Genomic DNA, 21,461 nt, shown 5'->3' on the forward strand with positions numbered 1-21,461 from the left:
TTAGCAAATCTGCAAGTGTTTCTGACTCCCAATAGTTGAAACTTCCAAGTAAACTTCTAGGTTTATTTTTTAAAATCCGTAAAACGTTGTCATGGTTTGCCTTGTACTATTTATCTCAGTTACTGCATACACACCAAGGCACACATCCCTACCTGCAAAGAATCACAGGGCTTGAAGTTTACCCCTCACAGAGCTACAATTCTCAGCACCCTTAACAAACTACATTTCCCAGGATCCTTTGGGGGGGATGGTGTGAAGGCCTTGCACCTAAGAATAAGAGTAATCGTCTTGGACAACATCTTCCCGCAGTTGTGTGAGCCAATGTTAAGAGCTTTCTGTTGAAATCCTTACATCTGTGGTCTCTCAGATATGGATCTGTATTTGCATGTGCAGATCATCACAGTGTATTGCTCATGGCTTGTAGTGGGTAACTGGTTAAAACCCCCTCCTCCAAGCCATCAGTTTGTATCTGGTTCAACAAACAATTATTCTGCACTGGCTCTGGTTGGAGAATAGTAAAAAACAGCAGAGTAGATGCATCAAGCCTGAAGTATGAACGCCCCAAATCTAGTAAGTGTGAAGAAAAAAGGAGAATGGGATTAAGGAAGGAACAGGATAACTTTCACCATCAATACAGTAAAGGTAAAGGTACCCTTGACCATTAGGTCCAGTTGTGACCAACTCTGGGGTTGCGGCGCTCATCTCGCTTTACTGGCCAAGGGAGCCGACGTACAGCTTCCGGGTCATGTGGCCAGCATGACTAAGTGAACCAGAGCAGTGCACGGAAACGCAGTTTACCTTCCCACCAGAGCAGTACCTATTTATCTACTTGCACTTTGTGCTTTCGAACTGCTAGGTTAGCAGGAGCAGGGATCCACAGTGCTACCCGCATCCCTTATCAATACAGTAGTTCATACAAAATATGACGACTCTTTTAACCTATGATTGACTTTTTCCAGAATTCAAACCAACCAAAAACTGGATTGACTTGAGATATTTCTGTTTTTTAAATCCCTGAATCACTTATTGGCAGAATCAGCCCAAGAAACTGCAACCACCATTTCCTGTAAGGCTGAAAGCTGACAGCCTTTCTCCATCCCTACTTCCACCAAAGTGGTATTTCTGGGCTGTGATGCTTCAGTCTCCTTGATTCAATCCCTTCTAACCCTTAATAAGTCTCTTGCGGTACCATGGCTCATTGATAGGAGTGCATTACTCGCATGCAGAAAGTCTCTGATCCAATCATTTGGGATCTTGAGTTAACAGGATCAGGTAACAGGCAATATAAAAAATTGCTAACCACAGATTCTGGAGAGCTGCTGTCAGCCAGACTTGACAATTTTGGGCTAGATGGATTAGTCTGAGCTACTTTGACCTCATATAAGGCCGATTCTTATGTTCCTATTAACTTTAAATCCTTAAATTCAGTTATCATTCTTCTAATAATATTATCATTGTCTCTTCTTGGCATGGTAGTGTGAACTATTTAGAACATGAAGTTTTCGGTAAGGGTCTTTTATTTATTTCTAACCAGTTTTCTCCAGCATCTAGCTTATTTTAAGAGCTTCGTAAACAAAACTATCCAGTGACTGTAAATGCTCCCATACAATGGGAAAAAGCAGCCCTCTGATCTAACCTTCTAAGGAAATTCAAAACTGATATCTTGGCATAGCACTCAGAGCTTGTGTAATGTAAATTAGCACAGGCCTGCGTCCAACGCAAGTCACAAGAGACCTATTGAAATATACATGACTATTTAACTCCATTGATTTCAGTTGGTCTGCTCTGAGTAGGACGTAAGGTTGACTATGTAGTTCAGCAACATCTGGCAGGCCAAAGATTCCCCACACTTTGGCACTGGATTAAAAAAACGAGACAAACACCCATGAAATTAAACACTGAAAGAGAAAAGCAGATGATCTGGGAGGTGAGGAATGAAGTAAGGAGCACAAGAGAAAGGTGAGGACCCATTTTTCCTGTTGCCGCCTCCCTCATATAAAAAAGGGGAAGGATCAGGCTGGTAGAGACATAGGGGATGGGATCTTAAGTATAGAGACCGGAATTTCCAAGTACTCCTGACAATGGGCAATGGAAGCTATAAGAAAGGTGCTCATTGTACCAGGACCTCATATTGCACACTTTGAGGAGAAATGCATATTTCAGTTAACTACGTAGTTCTTAGGCAAAGAACATGTCTTATTTCTCACAGCATATATCACTTTTCGGTATGCAACCCATTATACACATTTCAATAAAGGATGTAGGGTGACAGCCAGTGTCCTCCAGCTGAGATGCAATTAAGCCTGTGCTTTTAAAGAATGGCCTTGGCAGCCGCCGTCACCTCAAGGGCAGGTTGGAGGAAACGGTAAGAGAAAGCAGGCATTCTGCCACTAAGCTACAGGTCACTCTATAAGATAACCCTACGCCACTCCTTACCCTAGCTTTTAACACTCGAGATTTGTGTGTGTCCCCCACCCCATATTTCTGTAATCTTAAAATTGTTTTAATCAGTTTATAATATTGTGTTGTGTTTTAATTGTCACAATTTGCCCTGGGAACTTGGCATAACAAATTGTAATACAGTGGTACCTTTGGTTAAGTACTTAATTCGTTCCAGAGGTCCTTTCTTAACCTGAAACTGTTCTTAACCTGAAGCACCACTTTAGCTAATGAGGCCTCCTGCTGCCGCCGCACCACCGAAGCACGATTTCCATTCTCATCCTGAAACAAAGTTCTTAACCTGAAGCACTATTTCTCGGTTAGTGGAGTCGGTAACCTGAAGCGTATGTAACCCGAGGTATCACTGTACTACTTCCGCTACCACTACTGATAATACTACTAAACAGGACCTGCTAGCTAAACTATTTTTGCTCAGGGGCAACGTCAGGGTAGCAACTGGAATAAAATATTGGGAGGGCCCAGGTAAGCCCCACCCTGCATAATCGATCACAAGACACGGGGCATGCACACCATTTGAATGGCAATGTTTGTCAGCTATGGCCTGGCAACTTCAAATATTTTTCTTTGGGGTGGGGAAGGGACCTTTGTCCCTAGGAGTTGGCTACTCTGGGCAACATTCATCCTTGGCCCACCTCTGGAGGCCGCAAGTCCTCAAGACACCCCCTCTACTGACCCCAGCAGAGTGAATCCACCCTCTTTTTGCTATCACAACCACCAAAATTGACAGGGTCATGCAGATGAATCTGTTACAGCCTTTCTCTTCCTTATGTTATAGGGGCAAGATGTTTGCAAATGATGCCTCATCTTGAGATAAATTCCCCGGCCTACTGAAAGTCTAGTAAACAGTCACCATCTGTCCAAGATGTGTTTATTAAATACAAGGTCTACTGCAACAACAGTGTTATTTCTTCTTTAGTGCTCTCTTTCCTTCTCCTTTCACAGGGCGTCCTTTCCCGCGCAGCTTTTTCAGACGTTTCATCTCGTCTTTGAAATCTTCATGTTCATCTCTGAAATGAAAGAAACAAAGCTGGTGAAAAGCACCGAAGCGTTGGTATCTGCAGGGATTTTTTTTTTTTTTTTAAGGGGAAGGAACATAATCGAAAAGTGGGAGCAGGCAAGTTTCAAACTAAACAATGCCTGCACATTTTGCCTCGTATTTAGTGTTCAAACATAGTTGCACTATTTTCTTACATGAAATGGGATAGCCACCATAAGGTTGGATGGGTTTGAATGAGAAACAGGAGACAAGCCTCATGTTTAGTTCTTTACCGAGTGTCTTCTCAAACAGCTCATAGGCCAGCTTTGCACATAACACTATACCATGGTTTCTTCAACAAGGTATGATTTGACTTTATTTATTAAATTTATATCCTGTTCTTTCTCCAAAAGGAGGCCTGAGGAGGAGACATGTCAGCACTAAAATAACACTATTAAAACTTCCAGAATCCATTAAAACCAACCTTTTAAAACTAGTTAAAAACTCTCAAATCAATGATTTCAGGGTCACGAGGGGCAGAACTTTCAGCTATCAAAGGCCTAGGTAAGCTGTAGCACAGATAACAAACCATGCATGCCTTGTTTTGTGAAAAGCTTGGGTTTGTTTTCTGGATGTTTTGCTTTTGAAGCTTAATGAACATGTCCAGTGGGATGGCCCAATCAAGCCATTGCTAAAGAAGGGTGTCGCATTTGCATGCAACACCAAGTCATTGTTAAAAAATAAACCAAGGTTCTTATACCAGTAACAAACCCTGGCTTCAAATCATGGTTTGTGACAGCAAACAAGCCATAGTTAAGCTGCTGGGGAGGGTGTGGATAATCAGTCAAACCATGGTTTAACGTCATGTGTGAACCAGACCAGAAGCTAAAGGGTGACCTGAAGAGGTAAGTAAGTATGTGTAAGAAGGTGACATCTCACCCATCTTCTAATAAAACCAACTTCTTAGACTTATAGAGCATAAATATTTAAGTTTGATCCTTAATGATAGCAATGCTACTGACCATAGTCCACAATTTTCAAGTCACAACCATGAGGGCTAGGTATATACTTTCATAAAATGGAAATTGAGACCAATGCCTTTCAGGAATCCAGGTTTGAGGTACAATAATGTGATGGCCTATGTAAAGACTCATAGAAATGCCTCAGCTAAGAGCAATACAAATTCCCCTTGCAGCTAAGAAAAAAGATTTCTTGCAAAGTACTCTTTATCCTTCACTAGTTATCCTTTTAGTCTTCCCGCTTAACACATTATTGAAACTTGTACCCTTCTGTCAATGTGGTATTATTAAAACTGCCAGGGATCATGCAAAAGTTTTGAAGGGGGTGGGGGAGCTTTAATGAGACCCAAGAGAGAAATCGCTTCATGTGTCTTGTTTGGCTGCAGGAAGCATTCTGCTTACACTTCATAGGATCAGAGTATGCCTTTTAATAAAGCCAACTTTGATTAAAGAGCCTTGAACTGAATTAGAGCTTTAATTTTGATTTACCTTTCCGAGTTGCTCTACTTGTCCATTAGCGAGATAATGTCGTTTGCCTAAGGCTGTCAAGCTGCTAATATTATTAGATGTTCATGAAGTACCTTTCAGGCCGTGATTTTGTTCCACCCCCATAAAATGCCTACTGACTATTTGCCTGCAGCCAAATGCATTTCTGAAAAGTGAGATTGTGAACCCATGCAGGCATCTCTGAGTAAGAGACCTGCTAAAGAAAGGTGCTTGCAAGAGCCAAGTGTGTAATTTACATCTTTCCTACGCCAAAGGGATGCCCTCCTGTGAAATGGGCAGCTGTGACATTTTCTCCCCAGCAACAGAGAACACCTGGATGGCTGTTATACCGGATTTAAAAATAGCAGCATTCACTGTCTGTTATGTGAAAAGCATTTTGAAGCCAGTATGATGTCAAAAAAAGCTAGATTTCATGGCTTAAAATGCTGTTTGGAAGACGCTGGCCTGATAACAGAGTAAACAGGAAACCATGGCTCATATCCAGCAATAAAAGTACCTTCAGCATTGTGGGTCCAGTTTTACGTAACTCCCTTCCAGCTGAAGTCAGGTAAGTCCCCTCCCTGTTGGGCTGAAGACTTTAATTCAGTAGGCATTTTAATTGATGTTTGATTTTATAGTTTTAACTGATTTTAAATTGTTTTGTATTTTATCTTTGTAAAACACTTTGGCTATTGTAGTTCAGTGGTCTATAAATGAATCAATAAATAAAAACGGGAGGGCAGAAGGTTCCCCTCTCTTGATTCCACTAAATAGACCTGAATTTGGAATCTTGTGTACACAAAACACATGGTTCCTTCCTCTCTGCCTGAAGCAAAGAAGCAGGCTCTAACCAACTTCACCAGCTGTAGATTTTAAGGAGCCACCTTCTCCTCTCAGTCCCCTATTCTCCCCTCATCATCACCCCCTCGCCTGGATCACCTGTAGAGGCCATAGTAGCGAAGTTTCGTCATGAGGTTGTGGTAGGTATTGTGCGGAGGATACCAGCCATAAACTTCCTTCCGTTTTGCATAGGGCTGCTCGCTTAACAGCTTCACGACTTTCATGGACGATGAATCAGTTGGGCGAGCCACTTCTCCAAATATCCGAGCGCTCAAGTGGGCCATCCGTAAAGCGTAGTAGGAAAGATTGGACGACATCTCCAAGCACAAACTGGGCGGCACATGGAATTGTAGGCACCTCCTCACTAGAAATGGGGGAAGGCTGCAGTAGTGAGACAGTCCAGTACGCCAAGAGTATGTTTCAATCAAACGTCTACTTCCATTTTCAATCTCTATTTTAAAAGAACATACAAAGTGTTCTTGCAATTTAAAAAAAATTATTCTAAAGATTCTCATTAAGCCTTCATATTCTTAAAACATTTTGTACCTTCAAAACTTACCTTTTCCATTAAGCTATTGCCATAGCCCAGCCTTTCCCAACCTAGCATCCTCCAGATGCTTTGAACAACAGCTGCCATCATATTTGATCATTGGCTTTACCAGCTGATGCTGATGGGAGGAGCTCCAGTCCAGATTATCTAGAGGACACCAGGTTAGAGTAGCCTCCTGGTTCAAACTCCCGGCAACTAAAAAGAAGTCTAAGCGTTTGCATATATTTGTCCCATTGCTAATGGCCCTTCTTTACATCCTCCTTGAGTGCTTTTGCCTGGCTTGAACTTTTATAGGCCCATCTGCACTACATATTTAAAGCAGTACCAGATCATTTTAAAGAGTTGTGGTGGGCACTAGAGAATCTTGGAAAGCATAGTTTGTTAAAGCTGCTGATAACTGTTAGGAGATCTTTATTCCTCTCATGGAGCTACAATTCCCAGAGTTCCCTGGGTAGAATTGATTGTTAAACCAACCCAAGAACTGTAGCTCTGCAGTTAGGTTGTCTCCTACAACTCCCAGCACCCTTTAACTACAAATCCCAGGGTTCTTCGGAGGGAGCCATAGCTGTTTAAAGTGCCATGATACTGCTTTAAACGTATAATGCAGATATGGCTATAATGTTTCTTGCTTTTCTGGATGGAGGACCGAGATGGGTGTGCGAGACAATGAGACTGTGTGAAGAAACTGGCACTCTGCTGAAAGGCAAAATTTGTATTTGCTGCTCCAACTGCTTTCGCCTAGGGCGCATGCCCCCATTGCTACCATGCAGCCCTGGAAAGTTGCTGAGAAGAGAAAGCAGCCCCTGGACTGAAAAGGGGTGAGGAACCTGCGGCCTTCCAGATGCTGTTTCAATTGCACTCTACCTCTCACCAGCCCCAGTACAAGGATTCGATATAGCAGGGGCTTCTTTAAAGAGAGATAGCTTAGGGAAAGAAAGATGAACCTTTTGGGAAGAAATGCAGTTGGAGGGAAGGTCAAGGAGGAAGAAGCTGCAGGAGGAGCCTGGGCGCGTTTGCTCACAAGTAGTGCTATCTCTCGCTGTGTTAAGCCGGGTTTAATATCATGGGACACGTGACAGCAGCCACGAAATTAAAAGACGCCTGCTTCCTGGGAGAAAAGCAATGACAAACCTAGCCAGCATCTTAAAAAGCAGAGACATCACCTTGCCAACAAAGGGGCGTATAGTTAAAGCGATGGTTTTCCCAGTAGTGATGTATGGAAGTGAGAGCTGGACCATAAAGAAGGCTGATAGTCGAAAAATTGATGCTTTTGAATTATGGTGCTGGAAGAGACTCTTGAGAGTCCCATGGACTGCAAGAAGATCAAACCTATCTATTCCTAAGGAAATCAGCCCTGAGTGCTCACTGGAAGAACAGATCCTGAAGCTGACACTCCAATACTTTGGCCACCTCATGAGAAGAGAAGACTCCCTGGAAAAAAGGCCCTGATGTTGGGAAAGATGGAGGGCACAAGGAGAAGGGGACGACAGAGGAAGAGATGGTTGGACAGTGTTCTCAAAGCTACCAGAATGAGTTTGACCAAACTGCGGGAGGCAGTGGAAGACAGAAGTGTCTGGCATGCTCTGGTCCATGGGGTCACGAAGAGTCGGACACGACTAAACGACTAAACAACAAATCTCACGGGAAGGGCACTTCGGGTTGTAAACCTATACTGTATCTGTTTCCGGCAAACGGATCCTAACCATTCTGACGCAAGGCTGGACTCTGGAGCGCGCTTCCTGGAGAGCAAGCCCCATCCAGTTCAGAGATCCCATCGCGATCTGTACGGATTTCAGCCTAGCGCAGTGAAATGAAATTAAACGCACCCAGTTCCAAAGTTAAACGCACCCGCAAGCCCGTGCCCAGGACTCTCTCCTGGGAGTTTGCAAACGGCTTGGCTCACAACCCTTCCGGGAAAATGAAAGCAGCTCCCGTCCACACGGGGCGACCCTTTGCAAAGCGCTCCCACCCGCACCTCACCTGCCCCAAGCGCTCCTCCGCCTGCAGGAAGCGTGCTCCCTCCTAAGCGCTCCGGGTCCGAGTCCGCGCGCAAAATCTCGCAAGCGGAAGGCGCTGCCGAGGGGAATCTTGGAAGGTGAGCACGCGCATGCGCCGTATCCCCAAAGGATGCCGCCATTCGGCCGGGCCCGGGAGTGACGTCAGCGTACGGAACCCAGAGGCTCGCGGGACTCCTCTTTCAGCAGCGAGGAGCTGCAGCGCGTTTGCTCCTTAAGTGACAGCTCGGCGGCTGGCAGGACTTGTGCCGTGTAGTAGCCAAGATCCTATGGCGCACACCTAAGCCTATTAAAGCCAATGGGCTCAAGCCGCTGTATGCACTTTACAGAGGACTAAAAACCTAATGGGCTTTCTGTTTACACGTGCCCGCCTCTGCACAGGATCGGGATGCTGTTCATACGAACAGTCCAAAGCCTGTGGGTTTAGATGGGAATCTGGGTGCGCACTTGTTACGCTCCAATCCTATGCACTTGGGAGCAAACATTCCTGAACTCAGTGGGAATTGCTTCCGATAGACACAGGATCCAGCTGCACTGTCCGTTAATTGCAGTGGGGCTCAACCATTTCGATTTGATTTTTTTTTTATTAAGAGTGTTACAGCCACAGCAACGCCCTCTGCACGTTTTACCTGGAAGTATGACCCCGCGATTGAACACATTTGGTGTTGCTTCTGAGCAAACATGCCTAGGCTTGCAAGTGAAGACTGCCCATTCTGCACTCGCCTATGCCTGGATAATGCCCACAGGATCAGGTTGTTAGGATGCAATTCTATCCGCAGCTCTTACTAGGAAGGAAATGCCACAGAATATAGTTGTTGTTTAGTCATGTCCGACTCTTCGTGACCCCATGGACCAGAGCACTCCAGGCACTCCTGTCTTCCACTGTTCGTAGCTTCGAGAACACTGTCCAACCATCTCGTCTTCGTCGTCCCCTTTTCCTTGTGCCCTCCATCTTTCCCAACACCAGGGTCTTTTCCAGGGAGTCTTCTCTTCTCATGAGGTGGCCAAACTATTGGAGCCTCAGAATATAGTACCACTGATCATTCATTACCTGTAAGAATGTAAGGGGTTCTGAATGCATAGCAGAAATCATACACATGTGGGGACTGAGCCCTATTGGCTTCAGTGGGCCATATACCTCTCTATACACCAAGATCTTCACAACAGGCTATTTTCTGGTTCTGCTTCCTTAGGATGGATGGAAAGGGAAAGGGCCCTATCAGTAGTGCCCCTACTATTGTGGAATGCCTCCCCTGAAGAAGCTCACTGGGTGTCTGCCTTGATCGTTTTGATGCCAGAGAAGGACCTTTTTATTTCCCCATACCTTTTAATCTAAACGGTTTTACTGCTATTCAGATCCTTACTTTGCTCCTTCACATTAATTTGTGGGTCAGTGCAAGATGCCTCACAGCCTTAGGTGGCCAGCCTTAGATTTTTACAGGGTCCTTCCTCAGAGAGGGAGAGACATTGCGGCTGAGAGTTATGTCTGTATCCCTTTCCTAGAGCATCCCATGTTTATTGCCACAGACTGCCTGTCTTTCCAGGAAAGGCCATAGAACTTCCTGTAACTTTGAAAACGAGTCCAATTTTCTGATTAAAAATATAATATTTCAGGAAGACAGGACCTTCTCATTCTGGGGTACAATCCTCTTGCTTTGATGCCGCAAGAATGCACACAGGGAGTGCTACTATTAAAATGAGGCTGCATTTAAAATTGTATTTTAACCCATATTTTAATAAACTGGTCCCCCCCCCCATTATGTTTTATTGTAATTTTATTGGTGTTAGCTGCCCTGAGCCAACTCTGGCCGGGGAGGGTGGGGTATAAATAAAATATTATTATTATTATTATTACTGATGTTCACCTCCCTACCCACAAAGTAAAACTGGCAGGCACTGAAAAGTGTGGAAAAAGTGCTGCTGTTTTTTTTTTATTTTCAAAACAGTTGCAAACAAATCTGAAAGTTTGTTTCAATAGAAGCATGGGATGAAATGAAATAAAAGAGCCTTCTCACTGAAGCGCATTATGTGTTGATAGCGTTATTTGCTGCTTTTTATTAGGTAGCACAAAGGCGGCAGGCGGGTGGGCGCTGTGCCGGCAAAGTGTGGCCCATAAAGCCACACCAGTAAACAAAAGAGCTCACGTCATTTGCGCAAGGTGCCTTGTTTACTTCTCGGCAGAATGGAGGAGGCTTTGTATAATTCATAAAGCCATAAATGGTTTGGGGGCCCCATTTGCTCTCACTTCTGTTTTCCCACTTCCCTCAGGGAACTGAAGACTGGCTGCCTCCCAGGACAATAGTTTAAGGTTACTTTGGTATGGGGATCTGCATTTATGACCTTCTGCCATATATTCATAGCGTGGGGACCTTAAATGCCTGAGATTGTGGAGCGTTATTGCCTGTGGAATCTGCCTCTCTCTTGCATGGGCCCCATAGTGTACAGTGTATGCATTTTAAGCAGCATTATACCACATTAAACTGTCCTGGTCCCCCCCCCCCCCAAGAAAACCCCCTGGGATCTGTAGTTTGCAAAAGGTGCTGGACATTGTCAGGAGATTTCTAGTCCTCACAGAACTACAATGCCCAGAGTGGTTTAACAGTTAATCCCCCTTCCCAGGGATTAGATGGGGTCCTTCCCACCTTGATCTGAAAAGCTGGGAATTTAAACTGGGACCTTTTGCTTGAAAAGCATGGGCTCGACCTCTGAGCTACAGACATTCCCCATCAATAATAATAATAATAATAATAATAATAATAATACTCCCCTCTACACATCTGGCTGGGTTTCCCCAGCCACGCTGGACAGCTTCCAGGAAAAAAAGGGATTCCTGGCATCATCACAAGGCTTTCTAGTGATTGTTGATGCTGCAACCAAGGCTCATGAGCTGCTTGCTCTACTGTTAATTTATTGTATGCCACTATGGACAAACAGATTAATTACTGTTCCAGCCACTACCATTGCTGATAAAGACTGGGTTTTTTTGGGAGAGGGGTTGTAATTGTGGGCAGCACACACTGATCTCTCTCCTATCTGTCTGGCAATCTTTGGGGTTGATGAGCAGCAAAGTTTACATAAGGAAAGAACTATGTTTGCATTAGTGTTGCCATCTCCTATATAATTTCATCCAGATCATGAACATGGCTCTGCAGATCCCATGATAGAATGCCTGCTTGATCAGCTGCTGCTTCTTCTTCTTCTTCTTCTTCTTCTTCTTCTTCTTCTTCTTCTTCTTCTTCTTCTTCTTCTGCGATCACTCGTAACCGAGTAAGATTGTCTTCCATAAATACGGTTTTAACAATGAGTCCGTAAGTGACTGTGGAGGCCAATTCTGGATCCACACGTCCTTCCACAGTGGGGGCATTGGTTTCTGGGCGGGAGTTGATCATGGTGTGGATTTGCCAAGCGGGCCTTCCTCTTAGCAAGTTTCTCCCTTGTGTCGTGAGTTTGAGTGTCTTCAAAGCCCATGACACCTTTGGTAAAGGCTGTTCTCACAGGCCAGTGTTTCCCAGTTGTCAGTGTTTATACCACATTTTTTAAAGATTTGCCTTGAGACAGTCTTGAAACCTCTTTTGTTGACCACCAGCATTCCGCTCTCCATTTTAAAGTTCGGAATAGAGTAGTTGCTTTGGAAGACAATAATCAGGCATCCACACAACATGACCAGTCCAACGAAGTTGATGTTGAAGAATCGTTGCTTCAACACTGGTGATCTTTCCTTCTTCCAGTACACTGATATTAGTTCATCTGTCTTCCCAAGTGATGTGTAAAAATTTTTGGAGACACCGTTGATGGAATCTTTCGAGGAGCTGGAGATGCCGTTTATAAGTGGTCCATGTTTCACAAGCATACAGCAAGGTTGGTAGTACAATAGCTTTGTAAACAAGCATTTTGGTTTCCCCGCGAATGTCTCGGTCCTCAAACATTCTGCGCTTCAATTGGGAGAAAGCTGCACTCGCAGAGCTCAGGCGATGCTGGATTTCAGCATCAGTGTTGGCCCTTGTGGAAAGATAATTGCCTAGGTAGGAGAAGTGATTGACATTTTCCAATGTTACACCATTGAGTTGGATTTGTGGCGCTGCAGAGGGGTTATTTTGTACTTGTTGGTGTAGTACTGGTTTTTTGGGCGTTGAGTGATAGGCCAAGCTTTTCGTAAGCTTCTGCAAAGATATTTAGGATGGTTTGGAGGTCATCCTCTGAGCGTACGCACACTATGTTGTTATCAGTATACTAAAGCTCTATGACAGAAGTTACGGTAACCTTACTCTTTGCTTTCAGCCTGCTCAGATTGAAGAGCTCACAACAGTCATAGGAACACGCAAGCCCACTCACCATGACAAGGTGATGATCCAGCGACTGGGGCTTGATCAGCATACACACAACAACAACGTTGCAGTATTCTTATGTGCTGTGTGATCTTCAGATGCACAATATCATAGGCACACACAACAAGATACTCGAATTATCAGTCTTCACAAACCATTTTAGAGAAGATCTGCATCTTAATTCTAGAAAGGGAATTTGGAACTCACAGAACACATTTCTCCAGGGGTTTCAAAACAGCATTAGATGGCCCACAAAACCCCATTATGTATTGTAGTGTACATAATGCAGAAGCTAAAGTGCTGCGAATGGGAAACTGAGTTGAAAGTGCTGCAATACATGGGTGGATGTCTGGGACTTAAGGGATCCCCAGACAACAGAGATTCATTGCAGTTGACTCACTCAGCTGCAATCCTAATGCCAGTTACCTGGGAGTAAGCCCCATTAAAATCAGTGGGACTTACTTCTGAGTAAGCAGTCATAGGTTCATGCAGTACAACTTAGTACCCAACACACATCCCTCCACCTCTCCCTTTATAAGCTGTTTTCTCTTTAAGGAGTGGGAGAAATCAGTGGCAAAAGCATATTGATTCAGTCATCATGCACTATTGCAAAACGGAATTAAATGACAGAGCATGCTGAAAAGAAAAGGCGTAATGGAAACATCTGGCACTGTGCTGATAAAACTCTTGCAGCAACTACCCTTTTAAGAGCTCCCCTGGAAACTCACCCATTCATCATGGGCTTCCAGACTGAAGAAACGCAGCTATCTATGCCTAACTGTGTTTGCCCAAGTGTAAAAAACAAAAACAGAAATCCATAGGTAACACCCTGGGAAGATAATAGTCTCTCAAAATTAGTAGCAGCCCCTGAGTCATCAGAGGTGTTAAGTGGTATGTTGTGTTCAGCTGTTAGCACTGGGGGAGGGGGGGGCGGATCTGCAAGTATGGTCAAGGCGCCTTTCTCTTACGCCAGCTAAGCTACTCCATTTTTTCAAGAGGCTTCTCTGTGGCCCGTTTTGCAAATATTGCTGAGCTAAACCATATCAAATGAGCAGGTCCCTTCCTTGAGTGAAGACCAAGCCAGTGCTCCTCACCTGGTCCTGTGGCTTAGCACAGTGTTATATCCAAACTCAGACTTGTGTCTGCCTCCCCCAGAAAAACCACAATCAGCAAAGCCAAGAACCAATCTTAGATACAGCTCATGGATTGTATGGGGCGAGACGTAACACTGAGCCAAACCCTATCTTAGTCCTGGTAGTATGACAGTGGCAGGACTGCGAGAGGAGGGTTATGGCTGTGATCTTCGTTGTGGGAACCTGCATACCTGCTCTTTCATGCTAAGCCATGGTTTGGTTTAGCTTCATGTGTTAACTGAGTCATTGTGTGAGTCGAGAATCAAAAGGGTCACTGAGGGAAATTGGAAGCAGGCAACACTTATATAGACCTGCTGTTGCACTACTGGAGGGGAGCTATCACTCAGCAATAGAAGTTCTATGTTTGAGGAAATGGCTCTGTGGAAATCCTGATATGAATTACCGTATTTTTCGCACCATAGGACGCACCGGACAATAGGATGCACCTTGTTTTAGAGGGGGGAGAACAAGGGGAAAAAATTATTCCGCTCTCTGCCCAGCGCCCCTTCAGCGAAGTGGCAGGAGGCGCTGCGCAGAGAGTGGGAGAATTTTCCCCCTCTTGTTTTCCCGCTCTAAAACAAGGTGCCGTTTAAGGTGCGTTCAGGCGGCTACCTTGGAAGCCTGGAGAGCGAGAGGGGTTGGTGCGCACCGACCCCTCTCGCTCTCCAGGCTTCAGGTTCCTTTCGACCTGCTCTTTGGGGCTGGCGGGGGGAAGCCCACCACCAGCCCCAAAGAGCAGGTCAGGGAGCAGCGGAAAGGCGCAGCGGAGAGGCTGCTGCCATAGTCACGCGTCACCTCTCCAGCTGGGAGAGGGTCGCGGGGGGCTGCTTTAGCCCCGCGCGCACTCTCCGAAGTGGAGAGGTGACGCGCGCCTATGGAGGTTCCTGCCATGGGCGCGCGTCACCTCTCCAGCCGGGAGAGGGTCGCGGGGGGCTGCTTTAGCCCCGCGCGCACTCTCCGAAGTGGAGAGGTGACGCGCGCCTATGGAGGTTCCTGCCATGGGCGCGCGTCACCTCTCCAGCCGGGAGAGGGTCGCGGGGGCTGCTTTAGCCCCGCGCGCGCTCTCCCGGGTGGAGAGGTGACGCGCGCCTATGGAGGCTCCTGCCATAGGCGCGCATCACCTCTCCAGCCGGGAGAGGGTCGCGGGGGGCTGCTTTAGCCCCGCACGCGCTCTCCCGGGTGGAGAGGTGACACGCGCCTATGGAGGCTCCTGCCGTAGGCGCGCGTCACCTCTCCAGCCGGGAGAGGGTCGCGGGGGGCTGCTTTAGCCCCGCGCGCGCTCTCCGGGGTGGAGAGGTGACGCGCGCCTATGGAGGCTCCTGCCATAGGCGCGCGTCACCTCTCCAGCCGGGAGAGGGTCGCGGGGGGCTGCTTTAGCCCCGCGCACGCTCTCCCGGGTGGAGAGGTGACGCGCGCCTATGGAGGCTCCTGCCATAGGCGCGCGTCACCTCTCCAGCCGGGAGAGGGTCGCAGGGCTATGGCGTCTTCGCTCCATAGGACGCACACACATTTCCCCTTCATTTTTGAAGGGGAAAAAGTGCGTCCTATAGAGTGAAAAATACGGTAACCTGATCTGTGTCTCCTGGACTAATGTACGAATTAGCTGTCCACTAGATCGTGCGCTTCCTGGATTGTTGCAATGCAATTCTCAACTAAAAAATGAATTAAAAATGTGTATTTAACTACTCATCTATACTTTCATGTGTTTTTTTTTTAAATCCCAGATTAATGCAGAAATGGGACCGAATAGAAATAGTCCACCTTAATCTGGGATTTTAAATGAAAATTTGGACTTAGATATGCAGTTATCCATAATAAAGTATGCATTTCTTCCTATATACATAAAAATGTAAGGCTGTTGTCATGCTGGTTTGCATGGCCAATAGGTGGTTATGCCAACTCCAGCATAACAACAGAGTGGCAGGCTGCTCAGGTCAGGTGTTTAACAAAGACAGGGGAGGTCCTTCACAGAGTGCTTTGCCCTCCCCTGTTAAACATGGCTGCATCGAGGTTCAACAAAGTGGGGGAGGTGCTTCAGAAAACCACTCCTCCCCCTCCTTTAAAAGTGGGTGGTGCTTGGAGTGAGCTGCAATGGATGAGTAAGGTGTAAAGGGTCTGGCCAGGTATGGGAGAAGAGGAAAAACAGACCAAGCAGGGGTGGCAGCTCCTAATAAATCATGTCTCTCCAAATACACGTTCTGTCTGAAATAGTGGAGAACTGCTGATAGTCACTGTACTCAAGGGTGCCACAACTATGACTTGGAATGGAGTGTGAGAGGTGGGGCAGGGGTGCCAAATTTGGGCAATGCACAGGGTGCCATTGAAATATAAGACCCCCAAGGTCCATCCCATGCCTGTACACAATGCTGAGCTTCATAGACCAGCAGCCCTTTTCCTCTTCACCCTCAGGGTCTTGGCCACAGAGAGCCAAAACAAACAGTCTCTCAAAATCACAAACAGCCTCTGAGAGTGAATCATTGGCAGTGTTAAGTGGTATGTTGTGCTCAGTGTAGTTCTTGTAGGGAGATCTGGAAGTCTGGCCCAGGCACCTTCTGGCTGTGCTATGCTGTGATCATCTCCTCCTGTTTGTGGAAGGTGCCCAACTCTGACCCTATGGGCTTTGTTGTTGTAGGATCTGATTCAGAGGGTTCCTGGCCACCAGATTCCAATTGTCCTTATTGGACGTCTGTCCATGTGTGTATCAGAGGGGCTGAAGCATTTACTGAAGCCTCAAAACCTATGTTTTCGGGAAGATTGCTGGGAACTCGAGACTGTGCCTCTCTCTCAGATTCTGAGTTGTCAGCAACCTTTTAGCCCTAAGAGTTGTGTCCCTGCTCAACAGCATCAGCTTCAGAGTCAGATACAGTGGTACCTCGGCTTAAGTACTTAATTCGTTCCGGAGGTCCGTTCTTAACCTGAAACTGTTCTTAACCTGAAGCACCACTTTAGCTAATGGGGCCTCCTGCTGCTGCCACCACGCCGCTGGAGCACGATTTCTGTTCTCATCCTGAAACAAAGTTCTTAACCTGAGGTAATATTTCTGGGTTAGCGGAGTCTGTAACCTGAAGCGTATGTAACCCGAGGTACCACTGTACTTGGTTTCGCTCCTTAGCTGGTGACCTTACAGCGTTTGTGTCTTGAACATGGCTGACCTTTAGTGTTACTCAGGGCATTATGGGAAATCAAAACAGTAGTGGCCTGTGCCAGAGTAGTGACACCACCGCCAGGAAAGCCTGCTGAGGGGAAGCATTGGGTTCTTTGTTGTAGGAAAAATATGCTAAGGGACCCTTCAAGCTTGGGCCACCTATGGTCACTCTGTACTTATAAAATTTATCTTGAATAAGCCCTACACAACTTATGTTCTAGCATGCTTCTAAGATGAGAATAAATTACCCCACACTTGTGCATCTATCCTTTTGGTCAAATTACTGGTGTAGGCTTGCAAAAGATTGGGAAGCCAGGAGAGATGGAGAGGGGGCTTGGACCCCAGGGCTAAGCCAAGGTGTATCATTTGGAGTAATTGCTCCCATTTGTCATCCAGGCCTGTAATAGCTTTGAAGTAAAATAAATCATTAGTCGGAGGCAGGTCTATAGTATGCTTATATAAGGAAGCTATAATGTATGTGAAACACTTGGGACTGTTTGAAATGTGCTGTATGGAGTCTAAGCATTATGTTGGGACTGCTGGTGTAGATGAAATAACTTCAACATCCATTTTAAGTTGAATTATCAATCACACCTTCAGATGCCAGGATAAGGAACTACAGACATACTCACCAAGCCCTCCCCCTCTACCCATAACATCACACTAGCTAAGTTATAAAACTGCAGTGGTTTGCACCAATAAGGTTGAGTCAAGTGTAGTTCAAGGAGCATCAATTGTAAACATCTGCCTGTACTTACTTCAGATTTAGGGAAAGGACTTTGCTCAGTACCTGTGTCCACCACCTCCACACCCTGTTTTGGATGCTAAATTGACAGGGAATGCATTGCAATGACTTTTCTGTGGGGGGTCCTATGTTGCCATGCTAACCTCATCCCTAGTGTTTATTGTGGTTCAGCCTTAGTACCAAAATATAGTCTAAAGCAGCCTTTCTCAACTGTGCGCCCCCATATGTTGTTGAACTACAACTCCCATCACCCCTAGCTAGCAAGGCCAGAGCTCGGGGATGATGGGAGTTGTAGTCCAACAACATCTGGGGACCCACAGGTTGAGAACCGCTGGTCTAAAGGCACATGGAGGCTCCTTACTGAAGCATCTGCCTTGTATGCATGGAGAAGGTCCCAGGTTTAATCCCTAGCAGTCTCTAGGTAGGGCTGGGGAAAGCTTCTGCCAGAAACCCTGGAAAACGGCTGCCAGTCAGTGTAGACCAGGGGTTGTCAACCTGGTCCTTACCGCCCACTGGGCATTTCAGGATTCTAGGGGGGCGGTAGGGGGTTCTACGGCACAAGCTGAATCCTCCTTCCGTCGAGCACTGGTGGGCAGTAAGGAAATTTTACCATCAAGAAAAATGCATTAGTGGGCATTAGGTATAAAAAGGTTGACTATTCCGGTGTAGACAAACCTGAGCTAGATGGATCGATGGTCTGGCTCAGGATAAGGCTGGTTCCTATGTTCCTATGACTAGGATTAATATAACAATAACAACAACAACAACAACAACAACAATTTATTATTTATACCCCGCCCATCTGGCTGAGTTTCCCCAGCCACTCTGGGCGGCTCTCAATCAAATGTTAAAAACAGTACAGCATTAAATATTAAAAACTTCCCTGAACAGGGCTGCCTTCAGATGTCTTTTAAAGATAGGATAGCTGAAGGGAGGGTGTTCCACAGGGTGGGCGCCACTACCAAGGAGGCCCTCTGTCTGGTTCCCTGTAACCTCACTTCTCGCAATGAGGGAACCACCAGAAGGCCCTCAGCGCTGGATCTCAGTGTCCGGGCTGAACGATGGGGGTGGAGACGCTCCTTCAGGTATACAGGACCAAGGCCGTTTAGGGCTTTAAAGGTCAGCACCAACACTTTGAATTGTGCTCGGAAACGTACTGGGAGCCAATGGAGTAGGCCTCACAATGGCAGGCTCAGTGACCCACCTTCAAGGAACACACAGCCTCTGGGTGTAAGGCCTTAGTTCCATCATTAGGTTATTACAACAAGAAACCATTTTGGGCAGCATTAACACTGCTGAAAATATTAAAACATTTTTCTTCCTATACCTTTTCTTCCATTCTTCATTATGGCTTAAGAGATTCAGTGGGGAAAACAGGTCTTCTTCACTTTGAGAATTCCTCTCTCCTTTCTGTGCATTTGCCACCACCTCAATTTATAATCTGTGCTTTGTGATCTAATCATTTTTACAGAAACCCATTACAATATTCACAAAACTATTAGGTTTTCAGGTGGGAAAGCAGAAGCTGCAGGCACAGATGAACTCTGAAGAACCACGGAGTGCATTTTTCATGCAAATGATCCAGTCCTAAGGAACATGGGGAGGAGAAAAATTCACAACTTGTAGATGGATGCAGTAGGCTTTTTATAAATAGATTTTTTTTCATCCTCGGCATCAGCTGTTCTTATAGATATTTTCGTGCTATTGAGTAAAGCTCCTCAGCTGGGACTAGCTGCCAGCAAAGATATAAAAGAATGAGGTTTTCCTTCTCTGTCCTCTTGCAAATATAAAGAACTTTGGAGAAACGCTCCTCATTGGGTCTGTGGGATTTTTCATTCTTTCTTGTTTTCCTTCTCTCAACTCCAGACCTCCTATAGCAATTTCCTAACATTCACAAATGTCGACTAAAAATAACTGCTGCCTTGTATTTCATTGGATGCCAGCCGTTCACAGCAAAGCAAGTCACCAGCTGGGGCTGGCATTGTGGAGATGAGGCATTCATTCTCGAGAGAGGCAGGATTAAGTTCCAGGTCTATTTCTCAATGAGTCTGTGGGTGCAATTCACATTGATTAATGGGAACACTCCCACTGAAATGTCTCTGGAGTGTTCCGAGGGGGTGGAGCACTACTGAGATGACCCAGCCAGGGGTCATTCTAGAATCCAGGATCAGCCAATGAACTAAGTGATAGGAGATGCCAGACAAGGAAGTAGTTCTTCACACAGTGCATATAGAATTTGCTGCTGCAGAATGTTTGAGGGTCACCAACTTTAATAGCTTAAAAAGGCAGTTAGGGAAATTCACTGGCTGCTAGTAGGAATGCTAGAGAATTCAGTCAGAAATGGAAACAGGAGCAGAAATTGCTGCACTTTCACTGGAGGTCAGGAACGGAAACCATGCAAGTGTACACGAGTGACATTTGCTACCATATCTCCTTTAGTCCATAAATGCTATGTAAATTGTTGTGTTATTTTCTGCATTGCTTTTATGTTTCCCCATTCATTGAAATTTATTCCATAATTACATCATTAGGCTCAGCCACAGCAGATGGTATTAGTGGAATATGAACTGCAGTGGCATGGAAGCAGCAAACACAGGACGGGATGGAAATCACAGCCTCCTTCCATCCCAAGCTACTGGTCACAATGGTTCTATGCTACTTCCAAGATCAGAGGCAGTGGAAGAGGGCTATTATTCTCACACCCTGCTTTTGGGCTACCTAGAAGCATCTGGCTGGCCAAGGTGAGAAACAGGATGCTGGACTGGATCGGCAGGGGCGCTTGAACCAGCAGGATTCTTCTAATGCAGGCATAGGCAAACTCCGGCCCTCCAGATGTTTTGTGACTACAATTCCCATCATCCCTAGCTAACAAACCAGTGGTCAGGGATGATGGGAATTGTAGTCCCAAACATCTGGAGGGCCAGAGTTTGCCTATGCCTGTTCTAATGCATTTAGAGAAGGGTCCTGCAAAACATAGTCCTGCTAGGAAATAAGGCAGAGAGGAAAAAAAGGAAGTCATGCACACAGCCTCAGAGACTGCATAGAGCTAGCAAATATTCATACACCATGAATTATGACTGGAGTTATGCATTATTCAGGGGGGAGTTTCCGACTGCCTTTAATGTATCTTATAGCTTTCAGCTGGTCAAAACTTTTAAGAGGGTGCCTTTCTGAACAGTACCTGCTGATCCCTGAGTTTTCCCTTTGGGCCAGATCCCATCTTTTACCCCACTGTGCTGCCTCTTCTCTTCCAAACTTGCCATAGCTTTTCTCTGTGATACCTTCCCCTGTGACTACCGCAACCTGCTCCATTCAAATATGTGAAACAAATTCGTAGTTACAACACAGTGAGAGAGTGTTCTGCCACTCCTTTTAAGTTTCCCTTTCTAGGAGTTTAGGACTATATGCTTGGCACTATGATCATTTTTCTGTTTTATTTCTATTTATAACCCACTCTTCATTGAATATTTCAGTCCTAGAGTGGGGCACAAAGAAATGCAATTACATACACACAGAGACAGACAGACAGACAGACAGACAGACAGACAGACAGAGAGAAAATGCAGAATTCATAATGGCAAATCCAATACACAACATAAACAAATTGCCATCCTTTTCATAAACTGCAGTAAGGGCAACTGTTAAGATTTCCAGTTTAACCCTGGGCAGAGAAAATTGTATCCAACTGAATGAAATGAACAAATGGTCTTTAGCATTGGTTCCCATCTCGTCTCTTATCTGGGGCAGCTGACTCACTCTCCCTTTGT

The 21,461-nt window shown here is 45.7% G+C and overlaps 1 protein-coding gene across 3 annotated transcripts; it reads right to left on the reverse strand.

Moving 5' to 3' along the window:
* Positions 1 to 3,314: 3,314 nt before the first annotated feature.
* MRPS33 (mitochondrial ribosomal protein S33) lies at positions 3,315 to 8,426 on the reverse strand. Of its 3 annotated transcripts, none has more exons than XM_083572437.1 (3): positions 8,312 to 8,426; positions 5,881 to 6,232; positions 3,315 to 3,467 (listed from the first exon to the last, which is right to left on the reverse strand). In XM_083572437.1, exons 2-3 carry the CDS (start codon positions 6,096 to 6,098, stop codon positions 3,362 to 3,364), a joined length of 324 nt encoding a protein of 107 aa, XP_083428563.1. In that variant the 5' UTR covers positions 6,099 to 6,232; positions 8,312 to 8,426; the 3' UTR covers positions 3,315 to 3,361. The 3 variants fall into 3 exon arrangements, with proteins under 3 accessions (XP_083428563.1, XP_083428564.1, XP_083428565.1); XM_083572438.1 differs by having other exon boundaries at positions 5,881 to 6,145; positions 8,312 to 8,424; XM_083572439.1 differs by having other exon boundaries at positions 5,881 to 6,162; positions 8,312 to 8,367.
* Positions 8,427 to 21,461: the final 13,035 nt, after the last annotated feature.

Source organism: Podarcis filfolensis (assembly GCF_964270895.1).
Source record: "Podarcis filfolensis genome assembly, chromosome: 10".
Taxonomy (NCBI): domain Eukaryota; kingdom Metazoa; phylum Chordata; class Lepidosauria; order Squamata; family Lacertidae; genus Podarcis; species Podarcis filfolensis.

Bases quoted from the DNA above. Each gene is read 5' to 3' on its own strand.
- MRPS33 (XM_083572437.1), bottom strand. From the start codon at position 6,098: ATGTCGTCCAATCTTTCCTACTACGCTTTACGGATGGCCCACTTGAGC. The intron at 3,468-5,880 runs GTGATCCAGGCG...CTTTCATTTCAG, and splicing joins CGCTACTATGGCCTCTACAG to AGATGAACATGAAGATTTCA.